Raw genomic sequence first — 13,122 nt, forward strand, 5'->3', positions numbered from 1 at the left:
GGACATTAAACATTCATACGGGGTGGGTCCACTCTTTGATTTTATGGCAGATCTAACTCTGACGGAGAGACTTTCTACCAGGTGTCAGAACGCGTCTGTAGGAATGGTAGCCCATTTTTCCTGAAGAGCTCTAGCCAGAGCAGATCGGCATGTGTGTGTGTTGTTGGGGTTTGGATCAAATCGACGTTCGTTCTAATTCATTCCAAAGCTGTTCTGTGAGATTCAGGTAAGGGCTCGTTGCCGCCCAGTCCATTTCTGTAACGTTGTTGTCCAAAAAACATTCCATCACAGACTCTGCTTAATGACAGGTAGCATTTTCATGCTGATACGGACAATAACCATCATTTAATTGATCCTCTACTGTAGAAAGTATGTAACTGGTCAAATTGTTCTTGTGCTTTTCCTCATTTAGATCACTCCAAATCACACGCTTCCAGTTGTCCACTGTGCAGTGGCGTCACTCTTTTCGCTACTGCAGGCGGCTGTTAGCGTTCACAGGAGAAATGTTAGGTTTATGGGCAGCTGCTTGACCATGGAACCATTCCTCTTAACACGCGAAGGACAGCGATGGTATTGGTTGGAAAGTTAGTAGCACTGCAGAATTCTTATTTCACTCGATGTCTGGCGGTTTCCACGAACATCCGTCTTCAATGCTCGACGGTCCCTGTCTGTCATTGAACAAGGCCTATCCGACCGTGGTTCTGTTGTGGTTCTGCCTTCAGGTTTCCACTTCAAAATAACGTCATCAACTGTTGACTTGGGCAACATGAGGAGGGTTGAATGTCTCTGACAGATTTCTTACTCATGTGTCAACCAATAATTAGTCCACGTTTGAAGTCACTGACCCTTGACCTTCCCATTCTATTTGCACTTCTTATCACTGAACAACACTCAGCTCCGTGCCTCCTTTTATACCGGTAAGCGAGTGTCGAAGTGACATCTACACGTCAGTTTACAAATTACAGAGGGTGTCAGGATACTTTTAATAAGATAGTGTATATAGAAACCGCCATTTGTCGACCTAAAAGTTGAATACGGAGTTCATGGAATTGACTGGAACTCGAATTCAAAAAAAAAAAAAAATTAAGAATGGAGGTTCCCGATATGAGTTCCCATGGCAGAACTGCAATATGTGAGCCCCACATTATCTGAAACAAAGTACACCGTCGTCTTCAGTAGTGCAGTGCAAAGACCGTGCACAGTGGGACGTGGAAGCTTGAAAGCTATGTTTTGGAACGAAAAATCATGCTATTCCCTCTACCGAACACTTGCACTGGTGTGGTTATGGAGGATGCTCGGTGAGCATTTCTTACAAGAACGAACACAACTATGAAATTTTTAGATGGCATGGTCCTGTTTGTTCTGGGTAATATTCGGACCTCTGTTTGCCGTTCCATGAATACTCCGAGGATCATTTTGGATAATGCAATGGTTCTTAAATTGTGGCGATTCTACAGAACTGACTATTGTCTCTTTCAGCACGACAATGCAATTTGACCAAAGGCTGCTGCTGTAACTGCGTGTGGATATCAGCTTAACCAACGATTAGCTAGCCTCCACAGAGGCTAGCCAATCGTGATCTTAACTAATCCAATAGAGTTAAGCCCTGATCTTAACTCTATTGGACATCTGTGGGGTAAAGTGGTGCGTTTGGAGAGATCAAAGGATGTTCGGTCCATAAAAATCCAAAATTTCATTACATGCCTACAGGAAGAATGGTCCAAAATTATCATTGATGACTATTCTGTGCTTGTAAAAATTATCATCCGTAATTTTACTGCTCCAATCTTCGCAGAAAAACTGCTGGGGAAGGGGGAAATGTTCAGATAAACACTAAGTTCAAAAATGATGTTAAAGCAACTGATATAACCACAAAAAAGATCATATCTTAAAATTCTTCAACTTGAATTGTAATAATTTGTTTTTCTTTCCTTTTATGATATAAGAAGAAATAAAATAAATTAATTTTTATTCTAGATGTTTCCCCTCGTATGTTCTAGGTCTTATTAAGGTGAGTACCACGACAATTTTTGCTTCACACTATGGTATACCTTGCCTTCTCTTTCAAGAGTGTAATTCTTAATATGTTCGTTACTCTATATATCATTCGATTCCTAACTGAGTGAAATTTTATTGTTTTATATTTAAAAAATATGGCTACTTTGAAATGCAATAGCAGGAAAATTCACCTACCTACGCAAAGCGGATAATGATGAGGTACATGTTCGAATCCTGAAAGGCAGGTGCAATTCATTCGATCTGGTTGCCATTGGTGCACAGAACATTCGCCGCCATTTCCGCATTCATTTTGTTCTTGCCATGAACAGTCAGTCCTAGCTAGAATTCATCATAAAAAATAAACAGAAGATATACTATCAGTCTATTTCGAATTTGAATGATATTTTCTTTTGTAGCAGCACCGAATGTTATTTTAACTTACTAGTGATTTCTAAATACTTTACTTAATTTTCAAATCAGTGTGTTAAAGTTAGCATTACGTCATTTCACAAAATCTTATGTAAGATTAATACAGAGAAGGAAAGGGTAAGAGAAAAGTAAAGTATGGACATCGCAAGTTAGGGTCAAAACAACTTAAGGCATGTCATCATATGTATTAACCACATCCATCTTACTGCCAGTTAGTCTGCTTGAGGAATAAAAATCCAAGTTTTCCATAGGAAAAGCCAGAAGATATCGGAGGAAAAACTCAGTCACCTGTAAGACTAGTTAACTCATAGACAGACGAAGACCTCTTATAAATCTTTTTCACATACAATATGGGTGGGGGGGGATTAAAATCTCATCTCTTTTCTTTCCAGATAAACGGTATACTCAATACCAATAAGGTTATGAAGTTCCGTAGGAAACAGTAGTTTTAAGTGATATTGCTTTGTTACTGAAGCGGTTCAATCCTGCTCAACTATGAATGCATAAACTAATAAACCTTTCTTCTTGATCGAGAACATACACGGCTTTTTGTAAGAAGTGAAAGTCAACGCACATCCACGTGGGCAACGTGGATCGTGCCATGTCGGAGTGAAATAGCTACTAGAAGTGAACTGACGGATTTTAAAAGAAGCATTTGACGGCATGACTTGTCCGGACTATCCGCTCGGACAACTGTTGACAAATTGGGCTATCCCACATCAACATTTTGTGATAATCATCAGACATGTGTTCGAATCCAGGGAAACTACTAATCAAAAAATACTCATCAAAAAAAAACACTTCAAAAAAAAAAAAACTTTATCCAAAAATAAAAAGTTCACTCGATTTGGAATTTACGCAGTTTTGTCAATAATGCCGGACTGGCTGTTACTTTGGTAGAGTTTATCATTTCAAATGTATTACTTAATTTCATAATCATTGGATTTAATTTAGCTTTAAGTTATTCCACAAAATCATGTATGCTCAGAACGAATGAATAAACGAAAAACAAACTGTAAATGTTATAGTCAGTCATCGACTTCTTACTTATGCCACTTACGACCAGTACTACATAAAAGGGGGGAGGGGGGATGGAAAGTTCTGGAAACTAGTAGTAGAATTACGAAGGTAACTGACGTTCTTATTTTCTTATATCCTCGTGTTCTTTCTTGTGGTTATATTACATGCTTTAATATCATTTTTGTTCTAGGTGTTTATTGGAACTTTGCAGCCCTCCTCCTACTATTACCATTCCGGGTAATACGGTCACCGAATACCACTTCACTCCTGTAAGCATTCCAGGGCGTTATTTCTACTTTCCAGGGATGAACAAAAAAAATCAGCTAACGCCTTTTTATTTCTGTCTAGGGAGTAGGCGAGGCCGCTTTGGCCCTAACTTTTGGAGACTGAGTGGGCAGTTCAATCTCCACTGGTAGCCAATCAAAGATAGCTGACTGGCTACCAGCGGAGCTGCGTGCCACTAATTAAGCGACACGCAGTGAAGAGTTGGCTCAATAAGTGCCAACAAAATTTCCTCTAGTCCCGACTAGTCTCGAAACCAAATCTTCCTTTGTGCGGCCAAGCGCCGTGGTGTGCAATTGCCACATCCACTGAGTAACACAGGTTCTCTTTCCAGGGATATTATTCAGAAATACTTTTGCTGAGGTTATGCTGCTATGTATAGCGAGAAAATACTCATAGTCTTCTGAAAATAATTTAGGGTGTTTCAAACAGAATGTCCCGATTTGAAAATTGTATATCTCTGCAACCAAGAACCATATGTGGAGGGCACAATGAGCATTTGTAGTTGTAGTGAGTGAAACTTTAGACCTCACTTCTTACTTGGTAATTTATTTTGTAACTGCACCACATTTTCATTATTAAATATAATTATTTGAAATCGGGTCATTCAATTTGAAACACCCTGTATAATATCTTGCATTGTGCAAAGAATATATATGCAGCATCAAGTGAGGTGATAGCAAAGTGTATGAATAGCATTTGATAGACGCTACTGAAAATATATGTTCATACATTCACAGGTTTCAAAGGATTGGTGAAATGATAGTTCTGCAAGTTGAAAAGCTGGAACTGTACGTTGACAATAAAGATATAGAGCAGTCAGTGCATGCTGTAGGAGAAGAACTCTTCAAGGAAGATCTTACAGAGCAGAAGGTATGGATAGTTGCAGAAGAAGAAAAGAAAAGGAAGAAAGAATCATAAGAAGAACAAAATATAGTGAAAGTATCAAGAATATAATATCTTGCATTGTAAAAAAATATATGCAGCATGGAGTGAGTTGTTGATGAAGTAAGAAATAATGCAGCAGAAAAAGAACCGAATGCCAACTGAAAGAGGCATTTTTCTCTGTTAAAAAGATGGTTCTTTGTTCGAAGAAATGGAACCCAACATGGCAAGATTTAACAAAGCAGATAATGCGAGCTGCAATTGCTCGCTACAGAGAAATGATGCAGAATAGAAAAAAGAAAACCAAATAGACTCGGACGTAGTGCACACATTTTTAAGTATGCCACTCCTGCTATCATCTCATTCGGTGAAGATGAGCTGTGATTTTCCACAAATCATGCATCTGATGTAACCTCCTCAAAATACTTTACTTCCTAAATGTAAGAACATTTTTGTTGATTACCTAGTCTTCCCTGCCTCTTCGATGACTTGTTCAATAAAAGCAGCAGCTCTGAAGAATTGCTCTTTCTCCGTGTATTTCAAGCTGATTATTTTACTCATAAATACCTGTTCCCTAAAGGTTCCAAGGATAATGGAGGATATACTGAAACACTAAGGCATTTTGTAGCAATCACCCCCACAAACAAAATGCAGATCTATAAATTCATCAATTTTCATTTATTTCCTAGTGTTATCAGTATTCTCATGATACTTGCAAGAATCATTAAAATATTTTGAAAACTATCCAGAAATATTATCTTTTGCAAGGAATAAGCCTTCCTCAAAAAAACAAATATCAGATAAATTGTCTTTGAAATCTGTTTAATAATATAGTACGATTTCGCTAATCTGTAAAATGATGCTGATTTCATTCTTCCTTACTTCCGAAATATGTTTAAATAGCAACGAGGAATCGTTCAGAAGTCTCTCTAGTTGAATATAATTTAAGAAATGTACGCATTAAAAATTTCCTCACTAACAGTAAATAAATTTCGCTTGAAGTAAAGCATTTTATTGTTATTAATTTATAAATAAAACAATCATGTAGCTATCAATTTGTTACTCTTCTTATAATTATAACAGATAATCAAGGAATTTAAAATTATTGTTTATAGCTATTATTTGAGTGAAATTCTTGCTTCACTGGGCGTACAGGTTAGTAAAACATAACCGATAACATTGAATCCCATCGTGTTCTGACCGGAGTTAAAGAATAGTTCCAGTTTAGAAAATTCGTGTCGTAAATGGCAAATATCAACGTTGATACCCATTTCCTGTTGGATATTGCCAGAGACAGACCTGCTTGTTAAATTGGGTTCAGTGCTAACAATGATGCTCTTTAAAAACTCAAGTTATTAACATTATCGAAAGTAATATTAACTGGTCGGCCTTCCTGTGCAATGTGTAGAGCACAAACATGATTGTGAATATTAGTTTGGAATTTAAAATATCTTCATCTCGAACTGATCAGATGCATTAAGGAGAGTGTGTGAATAACTACAGTTATGTAGATTTAGAATACTGGCATTCATTTTGTTGCGATGAAAGGATTCATTCCATTCATAAAAGTGAACGGATATTTTTAGCCTGCTGCAGACCAAAGCCTTTGGTTCTGCGTTCTTCTTTGATAAAAATGGTAACACTTGTTTCTTCACTTTCTTCACACGGGGGTATATATATATATATATATATACACCCCCGCAACAAGACTAGTTATTCAACAAGACAAATCGAAATGTTAAGAATCACTTGAAATTCTTAGTTATCAGTCTCCGCACCATATCATTCTTAATCGTGTAAAGACAGCTATGCGAAAAGAGGAAAGAGTCCTTCCGACCAACAATTTTATGAGAGAGAGAGAGAGAGAGAGAGTATAAAGAAAGGCATTAGAGTTAATGGAATGGATCCAACAATTTTAATACGCATATACAACATGCTTCCACTTGTATAAATTTACCTAGATGTCGGAAGATAGAAAATTAGTATTTCAGACACATCAGGCGATCAATGTTAGAAGAGAAGTGACAGGTGTTTTTGATTTAAGAAGGTTTGAGGACCATGTTGTTTTACGGTTCATTGCTCGTTAAGAATTAAATATAAACATACAATAAACATGACTAAAGTAGGAAGAGTGGAAAGGGCAGCAAGATGTGACATACAAAATATAAACTGTAGGAAATTCTGACAAAATCAATGCTGAAGTATTGAGACAAAAGCCAACAAATATATCAGTTACATATACAAGTTAGAAATGATTAAACATAAAATGTCCAAAGTGTTAAACACTTTCAGGGTTACAAAATTATCGAAATGACTGTTTTCATACGGAATGTAGAAAATATATCGAAGTTAGAAATGTAGAAAATATATATTAAGACGCCGAACGGAAAACGCGAGCAAATTAGAAAGATTATATCTAAAAACGAAAGCAGGCCAAAATATTAAGAATAAGAAAGGAGAGTGAAAGGGAAAAGGCAAGTCTTAATAAAATTGAGTTCCTCAAAGACAGATAAAAGATAGATTTTTAAAAATACAAATTAAGAAAATGAATAATACGATGGAAAAAATGAAAGGCAGATTTCAGCCCAGAAACAATTACTGCACGGTTTGTGAAGACAAATTATTTGGATGAAAGGAGGCTAATTTGATGTGTTAGGCAAAATATTTTGAGCATCTCCTTCTGGAAAATGTATGTTTCAAACTATCGTGCCAAAGAAGAAGAATTTAATGAGCTTCGAATCAAGTATAAGAAAGGCTCTGACAGAGAAACGAAATGATGTACACGATTTGGAAATACCCCTATCGAGAAAGAAAATAACGTACCGGATTAACGCAAAATAAAAATCGTTCTATTTAAACATTTCACTCAATATTAACCAGATTAATGAGTTCTTGGTAGACGAATCGCAAGCTGAGGTTATTCTTACTGAATGGGTTTCTGTTATTATCTTCCATATCTATGGGAAAAAATGACTTCTCATTTCCCATGATATAGAAGGAATAATACTGTTAGCAGAGATTTTCAAGTTATTTGCAAATATATTTAACATTCACTAATAAACGATATGCTGTGTGAATATCGATGTCCATTTAGATATCATAGATCAGCAATACACCAGATTTTTATGTTACTGAAAGTACTGGAAGAATGCTCCGAGTTTAACATTAATATGCACTGTTTATTTAAGGACTTTATTCATGTCTCTCATAATATTGGTAGAGATAAGCTATATAAATGCATGAGATTATTACAACTTCCACCAATCGAAAAGATTACCTACATTGCCCCTCAGAAATACCGTGGGTAGAGAACAATTACCATGGGAATTCACACCATTGTTCAGTATACCAAAAGGATTACGATAAATAAGATATGAATCAGCAATGCTTTTCAGCTTATACCATTAAGAGAAAATATTAGTTTAAATCTGGGGTTTTTGGCTTTTGTACATATGAATAGTAATCTATTCTTTCTTACTTTTGTATCTGATGTGCTCTGTATTTGAAGAACTGAGAGAAGTTTTACAGAAGGATATAGACAAATGAGTTTGGGGGAAAAGAAAATGGGAATTCACACAAATTAATTCTAAAAATAAAACTCTTGTTGCCAGAGATGTTAAATAAAAATTAAACATCGGCAGTTTCACTGCATATTCAGAAACATATGGACGAGTAGATCTGATCAAATCATTGGGTTCCATAATAAGAGAAAGTAATGATGTCTCATTTCAACTTTCGGGTAGATTATCTGTATCAAATACACCTTGCTATATTATTATTCGACAATTATTAAAATCTAATTAGAATTCGATAAAAGTAAACTTCAGATAAATAAAGCAATCCTCAAATCCGTACTTTTGTCCGGTTGTGATACATGGGAGAAGATCAATTAAACTGAACGCCGATTACAAATATTGGAACGAAGGCTACGAAGTAAGTTCTTTTACCCAATGAACGAGAATATAAAATATAGTAGAGTAAGGATGAAGAAAGGAATAATTGAAAAATTCAATGAAGGGGATATTATTACCGAAATAGAGATGCGTTGTCTGAGATGGATAGGACATATTCAGCAATTGCGGGATGACAGATCCGTTAAATAGGAATTATTGTTTAGATCTGGTGTTCTAGATCCCATAGACGACCAAAATTGAGATTGCTTTACGATGTAGAGTATTACCATAAGAAAACGAGATCCATAAACTGCAGCAATAAGGCACAGATTGTGAGGAATAGAAACCTCTCAAGATACATGCCCAACTCCTAAATTAACTAAGAGTTACTGTAGTATATTAAAATGAAACGTGCCAGCTTAAGATATCATCTATCTGCATGTTCACTGGACATCCACAGATGCCGTCTGTTCACTTCGATGCTCAGTAATTTTTCACACCAGGCTTCACCATGTGATCCTGTTGTTCGATTTTTTGGAGACTTCAAATCTCTGAAGATTAGTTACACCACACACCATCATCCATTTCATTGATTATCTACCCCTTCCTCTATTTCTAGGAACTTTAACCTCTAATACTGTTCTGAGAAGTCCTCGTTCCCTCCTATCAATGTGAACAAAATATTTTAACTTTCCTTTTTCAATATTCTTAACGTTCCTTACATTTTTCTGATCTTTTACCAACATCCACATATTTGTACGCCTTTCAGAATATGATACCCTCAATAACCTTCTCTACCACCACATCTCAAAAGCAGTTATCTTTTTCTTATTTGATTTCTTTAGGTTCCAAGTCTCACATCCATGAGTCGCTGTTGGAACAACTGCATCCATAATCCTCAACATTGATCCCATGGAGATAAATCCATCCTAGATTTTAGACAAGCCTCTGCCTGTTGTTTTATTCATTCCTATCCTTCTTCCGATGTCTACTGGAGCAAATCTTCACATTAATAAAGGACCCCAGGTACTCAAACGTGCTGACTTCCTCAATTCCTCTTTCATTAAAGAAAACTTGTTTCTCAAGAGCTTCCCTCTTTGTATATCGTTTGAGAACCATAATTCTTGTCTCGTTAGGATTTAATTGAAGTGCTCTCTTATTTCTGATCTTGTTAATTATGTAAAGATTTTGTCCTATTTCTTCCATGTCATTACAAAGGTGTACTGTATAATCAGGACACCTCAGATTACTGTTCAATCTACCTGCTGTCCTAATTCTTGTCTTGAGATTAATCAATGCTTGATTCATGATCTACTCCGCATATATAGTAAACAATTGAGGAGAAAGTAAGCCTCCTTGTCTTAATCCTAGGAACTTTAACCTTCAGGTTAAAGTTCCTAGGATTAAGGCAAGGAGCTTAATCCTAGGAACTTCCAACTAAAACCAATCATTCAGTCCAACAATTGTTCTTACTGTGGCCTCTTTCTCTTTGGAGAAGTTGGCTATCAACCAGATAGTGTGTTGAAGGACATCCATTTTTTTCATTACTCCCCACAGTTTTATATGCTGAAATCAGTCACTCGCTTGAGAGTATTATAAGAAACTCATTACCAGAGGAATTCTAAAGATTTTATATTTTCTATATTTTTTCTAAGGCAATGTGTGTGATTTCTGATGCTTTACCTTTCCTAAACCTGCTTTTCCTCTTTCATCTCTATCTCAACTCTGGCCTCAATCCTATTACCATGATTTTCATTAAAATTATGCTTTCATCAGATACTAAACTAATAGTGTTATAGTTGTTGCTCGCTCTAAATATCTCCTTTCTTATGTAGTCGTAAGAAAAGAGACTTCTTCCAGACACTAGAACATGATCCGATCTCCCATATCCTTGTAATCAATCTATGAGACTCTCCAATACATCCATCGCCTGTGGCCGTAAATAACGCTGAAGGGATTTCTTTTACATTTGGTGCTTTATTATTGTTAAGCTGCTTACCTACACTTACAATATGATGACCGAGTGGAGGAGATTCCAAATCAAATTTTCGGGGTATTTGGGCTCCTCCAAGTTTTCTAACAACACTCTACTGTACAGTTCCTCACAGTATTCTTTTTATCTGTTTTTGAATTCCAGTTTCCTGTTAGTAATGCTCCATTCGTCTATTTGATATCATTCAATTTTGGCTTAGACGTTTGCACTAAATCATGAAATAAATAAACGTTTAAGCCAAAATTGAATGATATCTGATAGAGGAATGGAGCATTACTAACAGGAAAATGAAATTCAAAAACAGTTGGAAAGAATACTGTGAGGAACTATAGAGTAGAGTGTTGTTAAAAAACCTGGAGGAGCCCAATATACCCGGAAAATTTGAGATGGAATCTCCTCCACTCGGTCATCATATTGTAAGTGCAGGTACGCAGCTTAATAATAATAACAAAGTTCTATACAAACAAATGTGACGAGTTTGAGTTCCAGATGTGGAGGCTCAAACTCGTCACATTTGTTTGTATAGAACTTTTCCTTTCCTGCTTGATGGCTCTTTGAACTTCTCTATATAAACTCTCATATGATTCAGTACGTGTGTCTCTTTGATTTTTCAACCACCTTCTTTTGGTTGGTTCCCATGTTGAATCGGATATCCATTGGTCTCTCGGTCTTCTTATTCGGCCAAGGTACTTCTTGACTGTCTCCTATATTATCACCTTGTTTCCTCACGAAGCATTTCTGGTGAGATCGTCTCATTTGTTTCCAGATTTATATATATTTACAGTTCAACTCAATATTCCTAATGTTACTTTATTACCTCATTCACTTTAGCAGTCCTGTGTAATAATATTAGAGTTTGACGTGAGAATGGAAATTATATAGTTCATTAGAGGGAAAGATATGTGAACAATAATTTTCCTGAAGAGAAAATATTGAATTGTTCGAAATTCGTTTACATCATATGTCATTTTTGACGAAGTTATTTGATGTTCATTTAATTCCATTACGCAGTTTTATCTGGATTTTCAAATAATCCACTTAGGGAAGAACATTTCATCAGAGATTATTAAAAAAAAGGAATGTTTGGGTGCTGCTCGATGTTGTGCGGAAATTATGTAACATTTAATCAAATGCAATACTTTAATTCATCAGATTAATTACGGTTTATTTTTTTACCCGGTTGCTATAATATAATTAGCAAAAATTTCATTATTACCTTAATATTTTAATACGTCAATACTATCTATCTGATTAAACGAATTCTCATTATATTAGCACAAAGTGTTTCAACCACAAAACCAATGTTTTCATACTTTTAGTTACTCCTCTATGATTGAAATACGCATGAAAATTATTCCTCATACCAGTAGGAACTTTTTTAATATTCTTAATGTTTTACTTCATGAAATTTTCCTCTGAATAAGGAGAAATATATTTCTGAAATCACTTACCTGCACATTCTTCCGCTCCCATTGAGTCGAATCCATGTGCGCAAGTGCATTTTACCCCATCATTTATATTATAATCGCATTGGTTTGGAAGTGGACATTTTTCTAATTCTGCAACATTACAAGTTTTTCTTTCTATTTCAAGAAGAAACGTTGAGTAAGATAATGATAAACAGGTCGGTGTGAAGTAATGATTAAAAATCGTTTTTAAGTAGTTTAAAAATTCATTGTCACATATAAGAACGTTTCTATTATTCCTAATAATCATTTACTTCAAATAAGATATTGCGGTACAAAATGTTCGTAACTAATGAAAGCATTTGAGTATTCGTTGTACTTGTTATTACCTATATATATATATATATATGAATATACATAATAGTTGAGGGGTATTATCTACAATATTTTTTACATACAAAATTCGTACAGGACACAATAGTGAAATTGATCTCCATAAAATCTCTTTTGTTTCATACGACAATTTAATGAATATGATGGAAGACTTTGCTGGATATATAAACTAATATATCCTTATATTAGGCAAAACTAATATAAGGATATATTAGTTTTGCTACTTAGAGGTTTTCAGGTTTAAACTTGCTCTAATCGTTTTGTTATGCAGATCACTTGTTTCCTCGGTACATATATTCCAAAGCATAAGATATACATAAATCTGAAAAATTTTAAAGCTAGCTTTGTATTGATAAACCGACATGCTTAATAAAATGGTGTGTTTCAATTTTAAGCGGTTTCCAGAACAATATTGATTACCCTGTACTATGAAAGCCTCTTTCACCTATTACTCCAGGATTTAATGTTTAACTTTGTTTGGAAAATTAAGTAAGCAATTTGGAGGTAAAAATTATTATTCTTTGAAAATACCCGTAAATCAATGAATAACGTTCTATGATATATTAGCTCGACTTTTCCTTTTCTGCGAACGGATCTCGCTCATTTTCAGGAGGGAAAAATTTCTTGTATTTTTCATAACAACACCCTTTTTTTACCCATTTTTAGAAAAGACAACCTTCACAATAAATCGTTTAAGGAATTAAAAGTAATGATGATTATCAACGTAAAATAATCTGTTAAATACATTTTGACATCCTCTTCAGAATTTTTTAAACCTGAAATTATATATATATATATATATATATATATATATATATATATA

At 35.1% G+C, this 13,122-nt stretch overlaps 1 protein-coding gene across 1 annotated transcript in view; it reads right to left on the minus strand.

Annotated features, from left to right (window-relative positions):
• Positions 1-13,122, minus strand: part of LOC150110347 (uncharacterized) — a 227,789-nt gene that overhangs the window by 171,527 nt on the left and 43,140 nt on the right. The window contains exons 3-4 of the mRNA XM_090396216.1: positions 11,952-12,083; positions 2,194-2,337 (exon numbers count right to left, since the gene is read on the minus strand). Of these exons, the coding sequence (XP_090252342.1) occupies positions 2,194-2,337; positions 11,952-11,973 (166 nt within the window). The 5' untranslated portion in view covers positions 11,974-12,083. The remainder of the gene's footprint in view (positions 1-2,193; positions 2,338-11,951; positions 12,084-13,122) is intronic.

Source organism: Typopeltis vanoorti, chromosome 1, assembly GCF_054136105.1.
Source record: "Typopeltis vanoorti isolate ZY-2024b chromosome 1, IOZ_Tvanoo_1.0, whole genome shotgun sequence".
Taxonomy (NCBI): domain Eukaryota; kingdom Metazoa; phylum Arthropoda; class Arachnida; order Uropygi; family Thelyphonidae; genus Typopeltis; species Typopeltis vanoorti.